This window comes from Capra hircus, chromosome 2 (assembly GCF_001704415.2).
Source record: "Capra hircus breed San Clemente chromosome 2, ASM170441v1, whole genome shotgun sequence".
In the NCBI taxonomy this organism is placed as follows: domain Eukaryota; kingdom Metazoa; phylum Chordata; class Mammalia; order Artiodactyla; family Bovidae; genus Capra; species Capra hircus.
Genome location: NC_030809.1, coordinates 66,535,376 through 66,557,871, shown reverse-complemented (window position 1 = coordinate 66,557,871; position 22,496 = coordinate 66,535,376). Strand labels below are relative to the sequence as shown.

Sequence of the window (22,496 nt, the reverse complement as noted above, 5' to 3'; positions counted from 1 at the left end):
ACAGAGATGGAAGATGAAATCCTGGCCTTCCAGAAGTTTACAGATTTAGAGTATGACCAGTCTAGTACCTGTGACCTTATGTGAAGAAACGGAGTCTAGGAGGAAAGGGTTTAAAAAAATCCCTCCCTTGCCAGCCCTCATCACCCTGATTCCAACCTGGGTTCTTCTGTGTCGCAGTAGCAGGGCCCCAAGAGGGCAGCTCCTCTCCTGTATCCTGCATGCCACTGTCGCTAGAAAAATGGTTTTTCTTTTTGGGTGGGGATAGGTGATGAGATTAGAAACATTCACACCTAAGCTTATCAGAAATCACACTGGCTCTAGTTCAGGACAGACTGTCTAGAAGAGTCAGGGACTCCTGGTTGCTTAGCATCCCATGACCTTCTCTGACTCAACCAAGGTCCTGGGGACTGGTATCTTCACCCAGTCCCTAGCCCTCTTGAACAATCACTTTCCATTTCACCTCAGTTGGGTATAATTTTAAAGTCATCCATTCTGTCTATTAATAGGAGAAAAGTTCAGTATCAAAAATACCCAACTGTCACTTCTCTTTGGGCAGATACTGACATTTCGACTGGCAACACCAATCAAGTAGCAAATGGCTACTTGATTTGAAAACATGAATTACATTATTCCATAATTCTTTTTACAGGCTGATTGACTTCTACCCAGGGGCTCCTCAGGGGAGCACCATGCCTCAGTGAGAATTTATAACTCTATCCCTGTCCTTATACCTGACACTGCCTGGAACATAGTGCTGCTCAGTAGATGTTTGCTGAAGAAAAAGATCATTCCATCTAAGGGGTTAATTCTCTCAGCTGTCTGGCAGGAAAGAAATCATGCTGAAGACTTAAAATACCTATGAATTATAGCAACTTTCTTTATTTTGAGAAGACTTTGTAACACTAATTGGAAATACAACATCAGAGCAGAGAAATAAGAGCATGAAGAGGGCAGATGACATATTAGCCATTGATTCTCGCGGGTCAATGCCATCCAGTGCAGTGAGACGGAATCCCTAAGGACCTTCTGTGAACACAAGCTCCTGGCAGTACAGCTATCATGAATACCCAGCACCCTCTGGTTTAGTAACAGCGATGCCCTGCCTTTGGGGAATCATTGTTTCCCATCCTCTCTCTTGTTCCAGAGGGACTATCAATCAACAAGCCCACCTCCTGGCCAGAGCAACTGGCTGAGGAGTATGTGACCTAACCTGTAACCAACAAGTGAAAGTGAAAGTCCCTCAGTCGTGTCTGACTCTTTGCAACCCCATGGACTATACAGTCCATGGCATTCTCCAGGCCAGAATACTGGAGTGGGGAGCCTTTCCCTTCTCCAGGGGATCTTCCCAACCCAGAGATAGAACTCAGGTCTCCTGCACTGCAGGCAGATTCTTTACCAGCTCAGCCACAAGGGAAGCCTATAACCAACAAAAGAGAAGCCCTTCTTAGGACTTCACCCACAGATGTGGGAGGGTGCTGGAGACTGCAACAGTCTGTGGTGAGGTCCCCCAGGCGACAGACAGGGACGCAGAGTGAAGCAAGTTTTCAAGGGCAAAGAGAGATGACAAGGCAGGTGAGTCCCTGGGACCCCTGCTTTCACGGACACCCCCACCTCCTGTTACGAGAGCTGAAAAGGCTCTTTTTTGCTAGGGTTTCTATCACTTGCAACCAAAAGGCTCCTAGAAGGCTACTCTTGAGGTGAATGAGTGACGGAACTTTTGGCAATTTTCTCGGCTGGCTGTACCATGTACAGCGAACGTGACCATGGTTGAGGGGGCACAAAACCTACTCTAATGCAGTCTACACCCACCAACGTGGCTGTCTGCTTTCTTTAGAGGAGACTTTCCTTCCGTTGGGTCTTTATATGCGCATCCCTGACCAGACCATGGCCATTACCTCCCTGTGGTTACATCCAGGTCCTAATCACCTAATGAGATGCCCCAAATGCTCTTGAAAAATAAAATTTCAAGACAGAATACAGGCTTCTGATGAACTGCCAGAGAACCGTTCTCAGAATCAAAAGGTCAGAAGTAATTTGTGTCAGAATTTCTTAATTGCTGGACAGGAAAACATTTCAAAACCTACTGAGAAAAAGAATTCCTTCTAAAAATAAGTCTCCTGATGACCCAAAATGCCTCATCTTAGAGTAAGATTGAGATGTTGACAGTCTTCTGGCTAGGATATTACACTCTGGAGAGGTGGATGAGAACATTTCAGTGTGGTATTTTCCAGTGATATCAAAAACCACTCACATACTCCAAATAGAAAATTCCACAGTTTTCAGTAGCTTAGGTGCAACTGTGTGTGAGCGCTTGGGCTGCGTCATTTTCCTTTTTACTTGCTTCTGTGGTTAGTTTCCAACATGACCTGGCCTCTTCACTCCACTCAGCCCAAGGTGGGCGGTTAGACACTGGGAGAGCCTAAAGATGCTTTGTCACTGAAACAAGCCTGGGAGGCAGACACTAAGGACGGTCAAGGAGGCTGCCCTCTGAGCACACTGTCCTGCCACAGAGACTGGTTTCAAAGTCAGCAGGCATGTATGCAAACCTGGGACTTATTAGCTACATGGTAGTGGACAAATTTCCACTGATCTTGGTTCCATTTCCTAAATAGATACATTGTCACATGCTTATGTATTGAGTACCAACTCTGCCAGGTGTTTGGTGAGGCTCCAACATTATAGAGAACGGTAAAATGTGATCCAATCTACATAGGTAAAAGTGAACGTATTATTTACTGAGTCACTACTCAGTCATTAGCCCAGCAGGCTCCTCTGTCCACGGGATTTCCCAGGCAAGCATACTGGAGTGGGTTGTCATTCTCTTCTTCAGGGGATCTTCTGGACCCAGGGATCGACCTTGGTCTCCTGCATTGCAGGCGGATTCCTTACCATCTGAGCCACCAGGAAAGAGGAGAAGGGGGTGACAGAGGATGAGTCAGTGATAGTATCACTGACTCAATGGACATGAGTTCGAGCAAACTCCGGGAGATGGAGAGGACAGAGGAGCCTGGCATGCTGCAGGCCATGGGGTTGCAAAGAGTGAGACATGACTCTAAACAACGATAACAATGTACACATAAATAGGTTAACTTCAATTGCATACTGAGTAAGTATAATGACAGAAGGAGGCAGAGGATTATAAGCAAAGAGGCAACATGCTCTTTTGAAAATTAAATAAGAAAATAGTATAAAAAGTATTTGGAATGGAAATTGATAAAGACAGTGGAGAAGGAAGACATGGAATTTACCTCCTCCGTGAATCGTCAAAAATACACTTATATATGGAACAGTTCCTACTGAAAACTAACTGGGAAGTGGAAGCAAGGTCTGTAAGAAAAATCCACATGTAATCAGGCAGGAGGGGTTCCTCGGTGGCTCAGCGGTAAAGAATCCGCCTGCCGACGCAGGAGATGCAGATTCGATCCCTGAGTCAGGAAAATCCTCTGGAGAAGGAAATGGCAACATACTCCAGTATTTTTACCTAGAGAATCCCATGGACAGAGGAGCCTGGCAGGTTACAGTCCATGGGGTCACAAAAGAGTTGGATACAACTTAGTGACTAAACAACAGCAAATCAGGTAGGAAGGGAAGAAAAGTGATCAGGTCAGGTCCCCTAGAAGGGAACGTAGAGGAAAGGGGAGATCACTCAAGTGGAGATCCGTCCCGGGGAGTGAGCACTTCAAGCTCGTGTTGGGTTCCTCATGGTCTGGGGTCCAGCACACGGAAGATGAGCCCCCTGAGCTGACTGGAGGGCCAATGGGACTAACAGGAGGGCTGTGGCAAGCCTAGACTGTGCTTGTGAGAAGCACATCTGCTTGCTCTCAGGGCAGAGCGGAGGGTGGACTGAGGACTGCTCCAGTGGCAGCCCAGTTTCCTACAACCGCCCTGGCATATGCCCCAGCCTGAGACAAGCAAACGCCCCAGCCTCACTCATTTCATACTACAGCTCCATAAGGGGCTGAGGGTTGTCATGACTGAGGTGAGAGCCCAGCCACTGCTGGCACTCACTCGGGCAGCGGATCAGAAGCAGCCCCAATCTCTGATGGCGCCCAGGCCCCACAGCCTGCAGTCTGATCAAGACTGAGAACCCACACGGGTCCCCATCTGTCCTGTGACACGGCTCTATGACATGGCAGGGGAGGCAGAGGCTGGGGGCAGTGATTGGCTCTGAGGGACAACAGAAGACCTGGACCCAAAGCCATCTGAATAGGGTGGGGGCAGCCTCTGGTGGTGCTTGCACAGGTGGCACTTGGGAGGCAGCCCTGGCCTCTGTCTATGGCTGGCCCACCACAGCCTGCAACCTATCTTGAGCTGAGAGCCCACAGAGGCTCCTCTTGCTCCAGCACTGCTCCCCTGTCAGAAGCATGGGTCTCAGCGCCAAGAAAGGGAAAAGCACACACTTAAAGGGAACAGTTAGCTTGGAGTCAGCCCTCAGGGCTTCTGTTTCAGCAACTGGGGATCTATCCCTGTTCCTGACACAGCAGTCATGGGCACTGAGCAGACGGGAAGCTTTAGCTTACAACTGGCTCCAACTCAAGCCCCTCCACCTACAGCCCCACCTTCTGCCAAGGTGAGAGCTGCCAGTATATCTCTGAGGAAAGATGTGACTTGCTCTGATGTCAAATCCAGCTCTCCCACCAAAGGTAGTAGGTACATGCAGTCTGTATAGGGACACACACATAAAGACACCCTTCATGACTGCAATAGGTAACTGTTTCATGTAAATTCATAGAAGAAGACAAACTTAAGTAAAACGAGAAGGCAGAGGAGCTGGTCTCAATTGAGAGAGCAAAAGAAATCCCTGGGAAAAAAAGAAATACAAATAAACAAATTACCAGATAAAGAATTCAAAGCATTAGTAATAAAAATGCTGACTGAATTATGGAAAAGAATAGATTAATACAGTGAAAATTTTAACCAGGAACTAGAAAATATAAAGAACAATGAGTCAGAAATGAAAAATATGATAACAAGTGAAAAACACACCAGAAAGAATGAAGGCAGACTAAGCGATAAGGAAGAACACAGAAGTGATCTGGAAGACAGAATTACGGAAATCATCCAGTTAGAACAGCAGAAAGAAACTAAATATGAAAAAATGAGAGCAGTTTAAAAGATCTCTGAGATAACATCAGGAGTTATCAACATGGACATTAAGGGATATCAGTAGAAAAGAGAGAAAAGGGAGCTAAAAATATATTGATTAAATTATAGCTAAACATTCCCAAACCTGAAGAAGGAAAGACATCAAGGTACAGGAAGCACAGAGGGTCCCAAACAAGATGAACTCAATCAGACCCAGTGAAGATACAGCATAATTAAAACTGCAACAGTTAAAACTAAAGAGAGAGTTTTAAAGGCAGCAAGAGAAAAACAGAGTCATATACAAGGGAACCTCCGTCAGGCTATCTGCTGAGTTTTCTGCAGAAACTCTGCAGGATAGAGGGAGTGGTATGATATATTCAAAAATGCTGAAAGAGAAAATCCTACAACCTAGGATATGCTACCCAGCAAGTTTATAATTTAGAACTGAAGTTGAAAGAGAGATAAAGAACTTCTCAGACAAGTAAAAATAAAGAGTTCATCAATACCAAACCTATCCTAAAATGTTAAAGCACTTTCTCTAGAAGGAAAACAAAAGGCTATAACAAAAAGTAAGAATGCATAGAAAAGGAAAAATCCCACTAGGAAAGGCAAATATATAGTGAGGGCTGAGGATCATTCACTTAAATAAGCTAGGATGAAGGTTAAAAGACAAAAAACTGTAAAAGCAACTATGACTACAAACAATAGTGAAGGGACAGACCTAAAGATGTAAAATGTGACATCAAAACCACAAAATGTTGGGGAGGGAAGTAAAAAAATTCTTTAGAATTTTCTAGATTCTTTAGAATGTGTCTGAACTTACATGACTGTAAGTTTAAAACAAGTAGATATAGTTGGAAGCCAAGGTATATGAACCCCATGGTAACCACAAATCAAAAGCTTGCAATAGATACACAAAGACTAGAAGGAAACACAAGCATACCTTTAAAGAACAACAAAGGAAGAAATAAAAAGAGAAGAACACAGAAGAACTATAAAGATAATAGGAAAACAAGTTATAAAATAGCTATGTATGTATAAAGTAGATATGTATAAGTACATACTTATCAATAATTACTTTGAATATCCATAGCCTGGGGCTTCCCAGGTGGCACTAATGGCAAAGAACCCACCTGCTAATGCAGGAGATATACGAGACACTGGTTTGATCCCTGGCTCGGGAAGAATCCCAGGAGGAGGAACTGGCAACCCACTCCAGTATTCTTGCCTGGAGAGTCCTATGGACAGAGGGGCCTGGCGGGCTACAGTCTACAGGGTCACACAGAGCTGGACATGACTAAAGTGACAGCATGCATGCACGGATCCATGGACTAAATGTACCAGTCAGAAGACACAGGGTAGATGGCTGGATAGCAAACAAACCCAAAACAAGACTCACCCATGTACTGTTGATAAGAGACTCACTTTACAGCTGGAGACATGCACAGACTATAAAAGTGAGGGGAGAGAAAGACATTTCATGCAAACAGAAATGACAAGAAAGTAGGTGTAACAATGCTCGTACCAGACAAAATAGACTTTGAAACAAAGTCTCTGACAAAAGATGCAGAAGGGCACTGTATGATGATAATGGGATCAACACAAGGAGAGGACATATATTAACAGATACACATCCTATGTAAGAGCACCTAAATATACGAGGGAAATATTAACAGACATAAATGAAGAAACTAACAATAATACAACAGTAGTAGACTTTAGCACCCCACTTATATCAATGGACAGATCACCCAGAGAGAAAATCATTATGCTAACAGAGGTCTTAAATGATATAACCAACCAATTGGATGTAATAGGTGTCTATAAGACACTCCATCCCAAAGCAGCAGAATACACATTCTTTTCAAGAATACATGTAACACTCTCCCAAGACAGATCACATGCTAGGCCACAGGTAAGTCTCAACAACCCTAAGAGGACAGAAATTGTATAAGCATTTTTTTACCCCACCACAATGGTATAAAACTAGAAATCAGTTATAGAAAGAAAAACTAGAACAGCACAAACGTGAAGACTAAGCAACATGCTACTAAAAAACCAATGAGTTAATGATAAACTCAAAGGGAAAATCAGAAAATAACTGCAGACAAAAGAAAATGGAAATACAACTTTTACTGCAGCAAAAGCAGTTCTAAGAGGGAAGTTTACAAGAAATAAGAAAAACAGGTCTTCTCTAAGAAACAAAAAAAAAGTCTCAAATAAACAACCTAGCATGTAAAGGAATCAGAAAAAGAACAAAGTCCAAAGTCAGCAGAATGAAGGAAATTATAAAGATCAGAGAGGAAATAAACAACACGGAGATCAAAAGAACAATGCCGGGGGGCGGGGGGGGGGAATCAATCAAACTAAGAGCAGTCTTTTTTTCTTTAAAAGATAATCTTAACTGAATACATTTAGCCAGGCTCATAAGGAAGAAAAAAGAAAGAGGACTCAAACAAAATAAGAAATTAAAGAGAAGAAATAACAAATGATGCCATAGATATATAAAACTCATAAGAGAATGGTATAACCAGTTATATACAAACAAATTGTACAACTTAGAACAGGCAAGTTTCTATTAACATACAGTCTGCCAAAACTAAGTCAAGAATAAATAATTTGACAGACTACTTGATATGAAATAGGGAAAAAAAAAAAAACAACACCTCTGTAAACAAAGGTCAGGACCAGGTGGCTTCACTGTAGAATTCTACCAAACATACAAAGAACTTATACCTATCCTTCCTGAACTATTCCAAAAAAAATTCAAGGATAGAACACTCACAAATTCATTCTATTAAACCATCTTTATTCTGCTATCAAAACCAAAGACACTGTCAAAAAAGAAAATTACAAGCCAGTATCTTTAATGAATGTAGATGCAAAAATCCTCAGTGAAACATCAGGAAACTGAATTCAACAATATATACAAAGAACCATACACTGTGATAAGTGAGATTTACTCCAAGCTTTTAAGTATGATCCAACATTTGCAAATCAATGTTATAAACCACATTAACAAAAGGAAAGATGAAAATCATAGGATCATAGGCACAGAAAAAGCACTTGACAAAATTTAACATTCATGATAACAACTCTCAAAATGGGTATAAAGGGAATATATATCAACACAATAAAGGCCAGTTATAACAAACCCACAGCTAACATTATACATAATGGGAAAAAGCTGAAAGCCTTTCCCCTAAAATCAGGAAGACGACAAGAATGTCCACTCTTACTACTTCTATTTAACACTGTATTGAAATCCTAACCACAGCAATCAGACAAGAAAGAAAGAGAGAGAAAGAAAGGGTGAGGAAGGGATGGAGAGGGAGACACAGACAGAGAAGGAAAGAAAGAAAGGGCATCAAACTGGAAGGGAAGATGTAAAATCGTTATTATTTTCAAATGACATGGTACTATATACAGAAAATCCTAAAGTCTCCACCAAAAAACTATTAGAACTAGTAAGTGAATTCTGTAAGGTTTCAGAACACAAGATCAATATACAGAAATCTGTTGCATTTCTATATGCTAATATGAATTATCAGAAAGTTAAAAAAAAAATCCCATTTAAAACCACATCCAAAAAAGTTACCAAGGAATAAACTTAACCAAGGAGGTGAAAGACCTGAATGCTGAAAACTATAAAACACTAAAAAGGGAAAGTGAAGATGATTTAAATGGAAAAGATATCCTGTGCTCTTGGATTGGAAGAATTAATATTATTAAAATGACCATATTACCCAAAGCAATCTACAGATTTAATGTAATCCTTTTCAAAATACCCATGACACTTCCACAGAACTAGAACAAATAATTCCAAAATTTATATGGAACCAGAAAATACCCCAAATTACCAAAACAATCTTGAGAAAAATGAACAAAGCTAGAGGTATCACGCTCCCCAACTTCAAATTATGCTACAAAATTACAGAAATTAAAACAGTATGCTACTGGTACAAAAACAGCCACATAGATCAATGCAAACAGAAAGCTCAGAAATAAATCCACACACCTATGATCAATTAATCTACAACAAAGGAGGCAAGACTATACAATGGCTTTTAAAAGATTCTTTACAAGTAGTTCTGGGGAAACTGGATAGAAACATGTAAAAAAATAAGATTAGAACATTTCTTAACACCACATGCAAAAATAAACTCAAAATGTATTAAAGACCTAAATGTAAGACATGAAACCATGAAACTCCTAGAAAAGAACATTGGCAGAACACTCTTTAACATAAATCATAGCAATATTCTTTTGGACCTAAGGCAAAATAAATAAATAAAACTAAAAATAAACAAATGGGACCTCAGTTCAGTTCAGTTTAATCGCTCAGTCGACTCTGAGACCCCATGAATCACAGCACGCCAGGCCTCCCTGTCTGTCACCAATTCCCGGAGTTTGCTCAAACTCATGTCCATCAAGTCGGTGATGCCATCCAGCCATCTCATCCTCTATCGTCCCCTTCTCTTTCTGCCCCCAATCCCTCCTAGCATCAGGGTCTTTTCCAATGAGTCAACTATTCGCATCAGGTGGCCAAAGTATTGGAGTTTCAGCTTCAGCATTAGTCCTTTCAATGAACACTCAGGACTGATCTCCTTTAGGGTGGACTGGCTGGATCTCCTTGCAGTCCAAGGGACTCTCAAGAGTCCTCTCCAACACCAGAGTTCAAAAGCATCAGTTCTTTGGCACTGAGCTTTCTTCACAGTCCAACTCTCACATCCATACTTGACCACTGGAAAAACCATAGCCTTGACTAGATGGACCTTTGTTGGCAAAGTAATATCTCTGCTTTTCAATATGCTATCTAGGTTGGTCATAACTTTCCTTCCAAGGACCTAATTACATTTAAAAGCTTTTGCACAGCAAAGGAAACCACTGACAAAATGAAAAGACAACTGTCGGAATGGGAGAAAATGTGTACCAGTGATATGATCAATAAGGGGATAGTGTTCATAATACATAGACAGCTCATACAACTCAATCTTTTTTTAAAAAACCCAATTAAAAAATGGGCAGAAGGTCTGAACACACATTTTCTCAAAAAAAAAAATGCACAGATGGCTAACAGGCCCATGAAAAGATGTTCAACATCACTAACTATTAGAGAAATATAAATCAAAACCATAAAAAGCTATCACCTCACATCTGTCAGAATGGCTATCAACAAAAAGCCTATAAATAACACATATCAGGGAGGATGTACAGAAATGGGAACCCTTGTACACTACTTATGGGGATGTAGACTGGTGCAGGACCTATGGAAAACAGAATGGAGGTTCCCCAAATGCGTAAAAATAGAACTACTATATAATCCAGTAATTCCACTTGTGGGTATATACCCCAAAAAACCATAAATGTTAATTCAAAAATGGTACATGCACCTCAATATTCACAGCAGCATTACTTAAAAGTCAAGATGTGGAAGCAACCTGAGTGTCCATCAACAGATGAATGAAAATGATGTCAGTGTATATACACATTCACACAAAGGAGTGTTCAGTTCATTCAGTTCAGTCGCTCAGTCGTGTCCAACTCTTTGTGACCCCATGAATTGCAGCACGCCAGGCCTCCCTGTCCATCACCATCTCCCGGAGTTCACTCAAACTCAGGTCCATTGAGTCGGTGACGCCATCCAGCCATCTTATCCTCTGTTGTCCCCTTCTCCTCCTGCCCCCAATCCCTCCCAGCATCAGAGTCTTTTCCAATAAGTCAACTCTTCGCATGAGGTGGCCAAAGTACTGGAGTGTCAGCTTTAGTGTCAGTCCTTCCAAAGAACACCCAGGACTGATCTCCTTTAGAATGGACTGGTTTGATCTCCTTGCAGTCCAAGGGACTCTCAAGAGTCTTCTCCAACACTACAGTTGAAAAGCATCAATTCTTCGGTGCTCACTTTCTTCACAGTCTAACTCTTGCATCCATACATGACTACTGGAAAAACCATAGCCTTGACTAGACGGACCTTTGTTGGCAAAGTAATATCTTTGCTTTTGAATATGCTATCTAGGTTGGTCATAACTTTTCTTCCAAGGAGTAAGCATCTTTTAATTTCATGGCTACAATCACCATCTGCAGTGATTTTGGAGTCCCCCAAAAATAAAGTCTGACACTGTTTCCACTGTTTCCCCATCTATTTGCCATGAAGTGATGGGACTGGATGTCATGATTTTAGTTTTCTGAATGTTGAGCGTTAAGCCAACTTTTTCACTCTCCTCTTTTACTTTCATCAAAAGGCTCTTTAGTTCTTCACTTTCTGCCATAAGGATGGTGTCATCTGTGTATCTGAGGTTATTGATGTCTCTCCTGGCAATCTTGATTGCAGCTTGTGCTTCATCCAGTCCAGCGTTTCTCATGATGTACTCTGCATATAAGTTAAATAAGCAGGATGACAATATACAGCCTTGACATACTCCTTTTCCTATTTGTAATCAGTCTGTTGTTCCATGTCCAGTTCTAACTGTTGCTTCCTGACCTGCATACAGGTTTCTCAAGAGGCCGGTCAGGTGGTCTGGTATTGCCATCTATTGAAGAATTTTCTACAGTTTATTGTGATCCACACAGTCAAAGGCTTTGGCATAGTCAATAAAGCAGAAACAGATGTTTTCCTGGAACTCTCTTGCTTTTTCCATGATCCAGTGAATGTTGGCAATTTGATATCTGGTTCCTCTGCCTTTTCTAAAACCAGCTTGAACATCTGCAAGTTTACGGTTCACATACTGTTGAAGCCTGGCTTGGAGAATTTAGAGTATTACTTTACTAGCGTGTGAGATGAGTGAAATTGTGCAGTAGTTTCAGCATTCTTTGGCATTGCTTTTCTTTGGGATTGGAATGAAAACTAACCTTTTCCCATCCTGTGGCCACTGCTGAGTTTTCCAAATTTGCTGACATATTGAGCACAGCACTTTCACAGCATCATCTTCCAGGATTTGAAATAGCTCCACTGGAATTCCATCACCTCCACTAGCGTTGTTCTTCGTGATGCTTCCTAAGGCCCACTTGACTTCACATTCCAGGATGTCTAGCTCTAGGTGAGGGATCACACCATTGTGATTATCTGGGTTGTGAAGATCTTTTTTGTATAGTTCTGTGTATTCTTGCCACCTCTTCTTAATATCTTCTGCTTCTGTTAGGTCCATACCATTTCTGTCCTTTATTGAGCCCATCTTTGCATGAAATGTTCCCCTGGTATCGCTAATTTTCTTGAGAAGATCTCTAGTCTTTCCTATTCTATTGTTTCCCTCTATTTCTTTGCATTGATCACTGAGGAAGGCTTTCTTATCTCTCCTTGCTACTCTTTGGAATTCTGCATTCAAACGGGTATATCTTTCCTTTTCTCCTTTTCTTTCTGCTTCTCTTCTTTTCACAGTTATTTGTAAGGCCTCCCCAGACAGCCATTTTGCTTTTTTGCATTTCTTTTTCTTGGGGATGGTCTTGATCCCTGTCTCCTGTACAATGTCATGAACCCCGTCCATAGTTCATCAGGCACCCTGTCGATCAGATCTGGTCCCTTAAATCTATTTCTCACTTCCACTGTATAACCATAAGGGATTTGATTTAGGTCACACCTGAATGGTCTAGTGGTTTTCCCTACTTTCTTCAATTTAAGTCTGAATTTGGCAATAAGGAGTTTACGATCAGAGCCACAGTCAGCTCCCAGTCTTGTTTTTGCTGACTATATAGGGCTTCTCCATCTTTGGCTGCAAAGAATATAATCAATCTGATTTTGGTGTTGACCATCTGGTGATGTCCATGTGTAGAGTTCTCTTTTGTTATTGCAAGAGGGTGCTTGCTATGACCAGTGTGTTCTCTTGGCAAAACTATTAATACTATGTATAAAATAAATAAGCAACAAGGGTACCTTGCATATCAAGGATACATTACAGCCATTATTTTGTAATAATTTTAAAAGGAGAGCAGTCTATAAAAATATTGAATCACTACACTGTATACCTGAAAGTAATATAATACTGTAAATCAACTATATTTAATAAAGTGTTTTTAAAGTACCTGGCAATGATATGGAACTTAGGGTGGATTCTTGTTTTTTTTTTTTTTTTTTGATGGCACTTTTATTTCCCTTCTAAAAAAACCAACTGAAACTAAATGAAGTAAACAATCTCAAATTTTTATTGTCTTTATAATAAAACAAAATATGAAGCTCAAAACTAGATCACTTGGCCCTTTCTCTTTTTATCACATCCCAGCTCAAAATGCTTGCATCTCTTAATAGCCAGCATGCTCTTCAATCTGCAGTTGGGCTCAATGCATTCAAGACTCAGTACAATCTTCTTTGTAGTTTTAGCCTTTTTCCAGAAAATCGGCTTAGTCTGCCCACCATGTCCACTCTGCTTTCTGTCATAACGCCAGTTTCCCTGGGCACACAGAGAATCCTTACCCTTATTGTACTGTGTCACTCTATGGGGCTGGTGCTTCCCACACTTCTTACAGAAAGTCTAGTGGGTTTTTGGAATGTTCACCATGTTTGCGAGAGCAGTAACGGCACGGAAACAAAGTAGGGTAGATTCTCCTGATTCCCCAACAGACCTGCGATCTACAAAATGGTTTCATATCCTGTCTCAGGGAGACGCTGACCAGGAAAGACTTAGCTGCATGAGTCAAAATGGTGTACCACTGGTTAGCACGTGGCACTGAGTAAGAGTCCCTTCCTGCCCTTGCCTGGCTCTGCTTCCTTCCCCTTCCTTCTGGTATAGTAGAGTGGAAGTACTCTGGGGACAGCCAAACCCTTCATTTTCTGCAAATCACACTACTAGATTCCTCTTCCCTCTAACAGTGAATGATAAGATGCAGTAAGCATGTTAGACAGCAGTACCACAAGGCACAGTGATGACTCAGCAAGCACATTCTGGGAAGGGTGCACCTTCTGGAAACAATCAGAGATGGAGCTCCCTGGCTGGACTCTGTCAACACTCATAAATTATGTACACAGAAGCTTCTTTGTGTTCTTCTTCCCTACTGCTTTACAGGAACCATATTAAATTGAGTTACACATCTCAGGGACTTGCTTTGAAACACATGAATTAGGTACCATGTTATACTGTTATAAGAACTGCTCAACTTTACCAGTGAAAGAGAAGCCTGCATATGTTTTTCACTTCATTTTTATTTTTCAGTGCCTGCTGACCATCCAATGACTTGCACCAAGCAGGCTGTTTGATTCATTTCTGAGGCACAAAATCATTTTCACACTTTCATCTTCCAAAAATTATTGTTCCTTTTCTTCACTAAGCAAAAATTCATCCTGATCTCAGCCCAATTTGAGTTTCTTTCAAGTTCCACCAAAAGGCTTTCCTCTTGAGCATTCTTCAATTCCATCTTTACTTTCAAGCATTTCATTACTGAGGCCCTGAAGGTAGGGGCATGGATTTTTAGATGAACTGCCTTATTTCAGTCCAATTTATGGCAGTAAGATTAAAGAGAAAAACACACGCACCATGGTGGACAACTCCGACAGAGCCCCACAGTCTCTGCAAACGTGGTGGGATGAATGTGACCGCATGCACATCAATACGTCACATAAAACTAATGTGTGGAGGGGCTTACTTGCTGAAACAAGCGGTGAGGTTGGAGAGGCACAGCTGGCAAGGGCCTGAGGGCAGTCTCTAGCTGACAGCCAGACCTGCTGACCTCAGCTGACAGGTGTCGAAGGACTGAATGCGGCCAAGCACCATGTGAACTTGGAAGTGGATCCTTCCCCAGTCAAGCCTCAGATGAGACTACTGCCCAGGCCAGCACCTTCACTAACTTTTTAAGAGTCCGAAACTAAGGACCCTGCTATACTGTGCCAAACACAGAAACCATGAGACAATATACTATGTTATTTTAGGCCACTTATTTGTGTAATATTGCTATGTAGCAACACATACTAAATTCACAGAGAAAGAGAAAAGCAACCCCTGACATTTGAGAGCCAATCTGGTACTCAGCAAGGCCCTGGTATTGCTGGGAGCTGGGCTGCATTCACACTAGGCTTTTGTGTTAAACATAAATAACTCCAGAGGACATCAACATCAGACAGGGTCACAAGGATCAAGGAAAAAGACATGACCACTCTGTAATGTTTGTATATGGGCAAAAACATGAACACTATTCAAATCCCCTAAATGATCAAACATCCCCCTATACTGGCTAACATGAACATAGAGCTTTAACCGTGATTCTTTTCCCTTGGCCCATAGAGAAGATTTCTTTAGATACTCATTCACCGAATTATCCCTCCTTAATGCATCTAACACAGAGCAAAGCTCTACCTTCTCTAATCTTCCTCTAAATCACCTAAAAGAAGTCTGAATCCCCTCAGTCTTTTCTAAGGCCTCCTTATTGAGATGCTGTATAATTCCCCACTGCTGTGTGGTCTCCTTCACTACAACCAGTAATAAGCCCAACTTGTCTAACTATGGGTGTGTTCCCAGAGACCTTTGACTGGAGGACGCTGACAACGGCAAACAAAGCAAATTAAGAAAAACAAAAAGCAAACATGACTTTTTCATGGTAGGTGCATAAAAACAGAAGCATAGAACAAGAAAGCAAGAAAATACAGAGCTTAAATTAGATCTAAAATAAAATTTAAAAAACAAAGTATCTCCAAATGAGTATAAAGAAATAATTTGATAAACAGTATTAAGGTAAGTGGATAGGAGCAGGAAAACTAGGACGGATCCAGATTGTGGACTAAATAAGAATGAACTCTATGTAGCATAAAGGATTAAACATAAATAAAAAATTATGAGCTGAAATCTAATGAATTACTTATCAGATCAATGTAAAAAGAACACTGCCATTTTGAAACAAAAAGACTGATCAATTTGGGTGCCAATGCCTTGCATGAAAAGAAAAGCAATAAACAAATCAAAGAACAGCCTGAGAAATATGTGCATCACCGTGACAAAATATTTAAATCTAGAATAGAGATTTTAATCAAATTTACAAGGAAAACATCAGATACCCAAAGGATAAGTGAGGAAAGGCTTCAACAGATCAGTCAAATAAACAGAAAATAGAGCAAACAAAAACATGCAATCATGTTCAAGCCACTCAGTGGTCCAAAGAGGTACTATTTTATAGCCACTAAGGCAGCAAGTTAGACAAATGAACAGAGGGGGAGACGCTTGGATCATCCTGGAAGCCCCTTCATGGAGGCAGTATTTTATATTGCCACAACTTATTTATAAAGCAACACAGAGGAGTCAGAATCCAATCTTTAGACTCCTAGGAAATCTTTCCAAAGAAACCGTCTGTTCAGATTTTACAAGAGAATTATCTATAATGGTAAACAAAAGTCTAACAATAAGGAAATGTTTAATGAATTGTGCTAGATTATCTAGTATTCACATAATTATGAAGACTAGAAACATGGAAAATATTTAGGACTTAATGTGACCCAAAAAATGCAGTTTATAAAAGTATAAATAAAGGTTACCATTAGCTGCATGGCTATAATGTGCCCCAGGCACTGTTTTGGGCATTTTCGTCACATTTCACTTAATCTTCACAATACCCTGCCACGCTGCTAGGAGAGTTATATTATTCTCATTTTATAGATGAAGATACTAGGGCAAAGCGATTAAATAAAGTGGCCAAGGTCACAGAGCTGGGAAGTTGAGGAGACAGACATGAACCAAGATAGGACTCCAATGCTGTATTTGTAACTGCTCTGTTTTACCTCTTTTACACACACATGATGGCTGCAACTAGGTGCCACCATGGGTATCTGGGACACATACTGGATTAAATATGCAAATGTGAAATAACTGTGATACGGGAATAGGATTAAAGTCAATTTAATTACAAAAACCCTCATCTTTAATGATATATGATCTCCCCAATATAAACAACATTATCAAGCAATGAACTGCTGCTGCTGCTGCTGCTAAGTCGCTTCAGTCGTGTCTGACTCTGTGCGACCCTGTAGATGGCAGCCCACCAGGCTCCTCTATCCCTGGGATTCTCCAGGCAACAACACTGGAGTGGGTTGCCATTTCCTTCTCCAATGCATGAAAGTGAAAAGTGAAAGTGAAGTCGCTCAGTCATGCCCGACTCTTAGCAACCCCATGGACTGCAGCCTACCAGGCTCCTCCGTCCATGGGATTCTCCAGGCAAGAGTTGTTGCAGTGGGTTCCCATTGAACTCCAATTCCATGAGAAGTTTTAATTATATGTATGCGTGTGTGCTCCGTCATATCTGACTCTTTGCAATCCCATGGATTGTAGCCTGACAGTCTTCTCTGTCCATGGCATTTCCCAGGCAAGGATACTGGAGTGGGTTGCCATTTCCTACTCCAGGGGATCTTCCTGATCCAGGGATCACACCTGTGTTTCCGGCATTGGCAGGTGGATTCTTCACCACTGAGCCACTAGGGAAGTCTTTTAATTATACACATCCTTTGAAAAAGACCTGTCCAAAACTACTTCTAATTTTATTCTTTCCTGGCAGGGCAGAACAGAAGGACAGAATACAGAATATAGCCATCAGATCACTGCACAAGGGTGAGGGAAGGGCAGCCCAGGGATACAGCAGGAAACATGGAATCGCAGAGCTGATGGGGAAGACAAGTTAGCTTCATGACTACCAGGCAAGGACATGTGTACTAAGGAGACCTATTTGCTTCCCCTCTTATAATAATCTAAGCTCCTATCTACTTAAAGTGGGCAGGTATAAAGATAAAAGTCAGAGTCCCCGGAGGAAGAGCAGTGAGTACCCCGAATGTTTGTCTTTCTGTAAAAACTGAATCAGTGATGCTATGTGGCAACCTAAGGGCAGGTACAAGCTCACCCCCTTGTCATCCAGGTGTGTGTGTGCTGACAGCAAAGCAAGACACTTCTTCTCAGGGCAGTGAATTAATCACTCTTGCCCACAACTATGTCTTTAAGTTTTTTGATTCTACTGGTACTTTCAGGATGACCTAAATCCTTGGTCAAATGTCAGATGACACTCTAACCACTGTCACCTTTTCTAGGTGGTAAATTAAAATAAGAGGATGCTTTGGATACTATTAGGCTTCCCTGATAGCTTAGCTGGTAAAGAATCTGCCTGCAATGAAGGAGACCCGGGTTCGATTCCTGGGTCGGGAAGATCCCCTGGAGAAGGGATAGGTTACTCACTCCAGTATTCTTGTGCTTCCCTTGTGGCTCAGCTGGTAAAGAATCCACCAGCAATGCAGGAGACCTGGGTTCGATTCCTGGGTTGGGAAGATCCTCTGGGAGAAAAGAAAGGCTACTCCCTCCAGTATTCTGGCCTAGAGAATTCCATGGACTGTATAGTCCATGGGGTCACAAAGAGTTGGACACAACTGAGCGATTTTCACTTTTTTTCACTTTGGATTCTAATATGAAAGTTGGATCAGAAAACCTATGTTAAGAAGCACAGACTTTGGGGGTGGGGAAAACAAGAGAACCCCATCCCTAGACATTCTATGCTGTTTTTTCCTAAGCTGACTTATAACAAGAGTTTTTATTTTTATTTCAACTTTATTTCTACTTCTGGAAGTGAGCTCACCAACAAAAGTTTGATTTCCATCCTTCACCATATTACTGACCCCCTTTAACCATTTCACCCTCCCTCTGTCCCCTTCCCCTCTGCTAAACACTACTCTGTACCATTTTACTCAGTCTTGCTCAGAAAGCCCCTCACTTTGTGTGAGATGACCACTGTTGTGCTTAGAGCTGATTATAACTCCCAGATTACAGGTGACATCCACTGTCCAACTACATCATCTGTGCAATCTCTTCAGAAGACCATTGCACAGAGGGTCAGGGCAGAACTCATTTGTTGTCAAGGCTTTTGAGACAGGGAAAGTGAAAGTGGATGCTTGAACAGACATCAATGTTTTAGGCGGGCAGAGGGAGCAGGGTTGGGTAAGGGAGGACGTGAAACAAGGCCCTGTAAATCTGATTTTACTGATACTATATCTCGGCCAGACCAGAATCAGTTATGTGCAAAATGATTAATCACTGTCTCCCTGAAATATTCAAGGTCTTGCTGCCTATTCTTAGGATGGAAAAAAAATCTAATGCTGAAATATGACTTTCAGGCTTTTGCTCATTCTATACCCTTTTAATAAAGCAGGACACAAAATTTTGCCTTGGGCTTGGCTGAGTTATGGGGTTTATCTCCTAAGTGGCAAAGCTTCATCCCTCAGCCTCATCCACCAAACTGTGCCCAAGTTATACGAAGCCTGCTTGAGAAGGAAAAATGTGGGTGCTGTCCCTAAGGCATCCATCTATCAGATGCAATAACTGCTCCAAGAGACAGGTTTTCTCTTTATATTTATAGAAAAATAGTCACTGCAGAAGAAAATGAATTTAGCTAATGGGCAAATGTGGATGGCACTGCATGGTGGATATTCTGACAAACGTGGCTGATGAATTACAACTTGCCTCCATCACTGCTGGGAGGGGCAGGGAAGCAGAAGGACAAATTCTTGGGCATTATTGAGGCGATGGCTTCAGCTGGGTCCCCACCTACCTTTTCTGCATACTCAGACACGATCTGCTTGATCTCGGCAGAGCATAGGCCCACGATCTGGCCCACGGAGCTTGCAGTCAGCCGGCTCTGCAATCACAAGGGAGGGTGTGCCCTCAAGGACATGCACTGGCTTTCACACACTGGAAACCCTGAGCATGACTACAGCAAAACAGATAACATTCCTGGGGGAAAAGTAATTTGGCTTTTCCTCATGTGTTCATCAACAAGGGAGAAAACAAGCCTCAGGACAAAGGTTACCTCACCTCACTCCCTCCTGAATCACTCAGCAAACTTTGTTAAGATTCTCCTCGGACCCTGGGTATCTCTAGAAAATCATTCTTCACCATTTACACCCCATCCCATGGTTTTTGTTGCTGAGGATCACTAAAAAGAGCCTAAAGGGAACTTGGCAGGCATAGGACTCAGAAGAAGAAAGTGGAAATGGGAGAGGAAGAGGGATCTTAGAATTCTTGAACTATCTCCTGTCACAGGTCTTTCCTGCCATAAAGAGGAATTCTCTTTCAAAGCACCTGGATAAACCTTCAGGACAGGTCGTGAGCTCTGAGAAGAGGGAATATAAATTCAATGCCCTACCATCTACCCAGATGGTATAGGGAAGAAACAGGAGACAGGGGCTCCTGTGGCCTGAATGCCACATGTGGTTGTGGACAAGCAGAGCTGAACCACAGCTCTCCCACATGGGTCCTGTGATGCCATCCAGCTGGGACATCCTGTCTTCACAAAGGTCCTTCAGGTCTCCCTCCGAGAGGTTCCCGTGAATGGCAACACTGTGCATGTATAAAAAGTTCCCCAAAGAAAGATCCCAGGAAACAAGAAGCAGAGTGCTAAAAAGAGAGGGCCCTCCACGGCAGAGCAGGCTGGTTCCAAGTCTCCCTCTCCACACCGTGCCCACCCTAGTGGCCACGCCCGCCTCACCTCCGTATGCGCCATGGCGGTCATCTTGGTCATCAGGGACTGAATACGCTGCTAAAAGAGGAATGGGGAGAAGTGGCAGTGAGCAGGTCTGCCCACAAAAGGCTTAAGCTGGGTATCTAAACAGGGCTTTTCAATGGAATCCAAGGGCCGTTTTACCCAGTCTCATTTTATGGTGAGTTTCATGAGAAGTGATGGAAGGAGACTGAAAACTGTGAAAAGACAGCCAACGGTAGCTGGCCATTCTGGAAAACTGGAGATGAAAGTGACATTTCTCCCCAAAAGATTTATGCAGAAACCCTAGAGGGCCACACGGATCACTCACCTCTTCAGCAGCTTGAAGCTCATCCTCCTCATGGGCATCAGCTTTTCCTGCAGTCAACAGCCCTGTCGGAAGTGCTGCTTTCTTGTCCTCAGCCTGGAAAGGAAGATGCGAAAACTGCAGCTGAGCACTATCGGTGGAGACAGTAGAGAAAGGGTAACACTGAAAAGAGCCATAAGTCAGTGAAAGAAAACACACAGATCTGGACAAATGACCCAGCCCCTGGGAAAGGATGCAAAAATCCAGAGACCTTAACCTCCACTCCAACCATATGCCAAGCAGGTGGAGTCTTGGGCCTTGCTCAATGCCTGCCTCCATCTCTGAACTACTCGCTGATTAAATTCCTATCAGGCCATACACCTTTGCCATGCACTGTGATTGGGTCTTCCCCTACTTTAATTTCTTTAAGACTAGATCACTGCCTTTTTTTCAGCTGAGGTGCATTAGCAGATATGAAAGCAATTTAGCAGGTATGCTGCTGCTGCTACTAAGTCGCTTTAGTTGTGTCCGACTCTATGCGACCCCACAGACAGCAGCCCACCAGGCTCCCCCATCCCTGGGATTCTCCAGGCAAGAACACTGGAGTGGGTTGCCATTTCCTTCTCCAATGCAGGAAAGTGAAAAGTGAAAGTGAAGTCGCTCAGTCGTGTCCAACTCTTCGCGACCCCATGGACTGCAGCCCACCAGGCTCCTCCGTCCATGGGATTTTCCAGGCAAGAGTACTGGAGTGGGGTGCCATTGCCTTCTCCATTAGCAGGTATGGCTGGCATCTAAATAGAAATAACAGAACATATTAGAGTGCATTAGAGGTAGTAAAGAGTACTGCTTTGTGAAACTTGCTTTTAGGGTTGCGTGCGTGCGTGCGTGAGTGCGTGCGTGCGTGCGTGTGTCTACTAAACCATGATGAAAACTGCTTTGAGAAACTTGTTTTTGGGGTTGTGTGTCTGTGTGTCTATTAAACCATGATGAAAATAACCCCTACTAACAAGAGCTGTCAACAAAGTTTGAAAATCGCTGGTTTAAAGGATAAGACTCTAAGCTGCTTGTCCTGATGCTCAAGCTCCATGCTATAAATCCAGTTCAGGCTCAAAATGTACCACACTCCGGACACCTGGAATCATGGCTGCTCCCCAAGCCTGCGCTATGAGTCTAGAGTTCTTGGTTTTAGCTCCATCTTTGCCATTCACAAGCTGTTGATCTCAGATTTACCTTCTCTGGCTATTAGGATCTCTTGGGGTTGAATGAGAGGATTGGCCTCAGATATCCCTCTGAGACCATCCCAATTCTGGGATGTGCTTCTATAACAGGCATATGACTGGCTCCAGGAGCTGGCCTGAGCACTTGTATATATCTGCAGGGGATAAGACTTCCAGTTCAAATGTACCATCTAACACAAGAATGATAGTCAAGGCTAATGTGAATAATATTTCATGGACATCTCATAATGTTTCCAACCATAATCAAACTGCCTTATTTCAGAATACAGTCATATACATGGACATTCTTTTCAGACCTAAAATTATATATACACATACACATCAAATTCTTATATACAATACAGTTACCCCATGACACTCTAATCCAGAAAAGCCTTGCTTTGGAGGAAATGGCTGTTTGGTTGAGTGAAAACACAAATGTGGAAATGAGAAAACCAAAAAAGATGTCA

The 22,496-nt window shown here is 42.2% G+C and overlaps 1 protein-coding gene and 1 pseudogene across 2 annotated transcripts in view; both read right to left on the bottom strand.

The window, feature by feature from the left end:
• Positions 1 to 22,496, bottom strand: part of CCDC93 (coiled-coil domain containing 93) — a 107,914-nt gene that overhangs the window by 42,705 nt on the left and 42,713 nt on the right. For both annotated transcript variants that reach the window (XM_018061956.1, XM_018061965.1), the window contains 3 exons: positions 20,834 to 20,926; positions 20,512 to 20,562; positions 19,576 to 19,662 (listed from right to left, as the gene is read on the bottom strand). In XM_018061956.1, coding sequence (XP_017917445.1) covers positions 19,576 to 19,662; positions 20,512 to 20,562; positions 20,834 to 20,926 — 231 coding nt within the window. The remainder of the gene's footprint in view (positions 1 to 19,575; positions 19,663 to 20,511; positions 20,563 to 20,833; positions 20,927 to 22,496) is intronic.
• Positions 13,167 to 14,194, bottom strand: LOC106503000 (annotated as a pseudogene).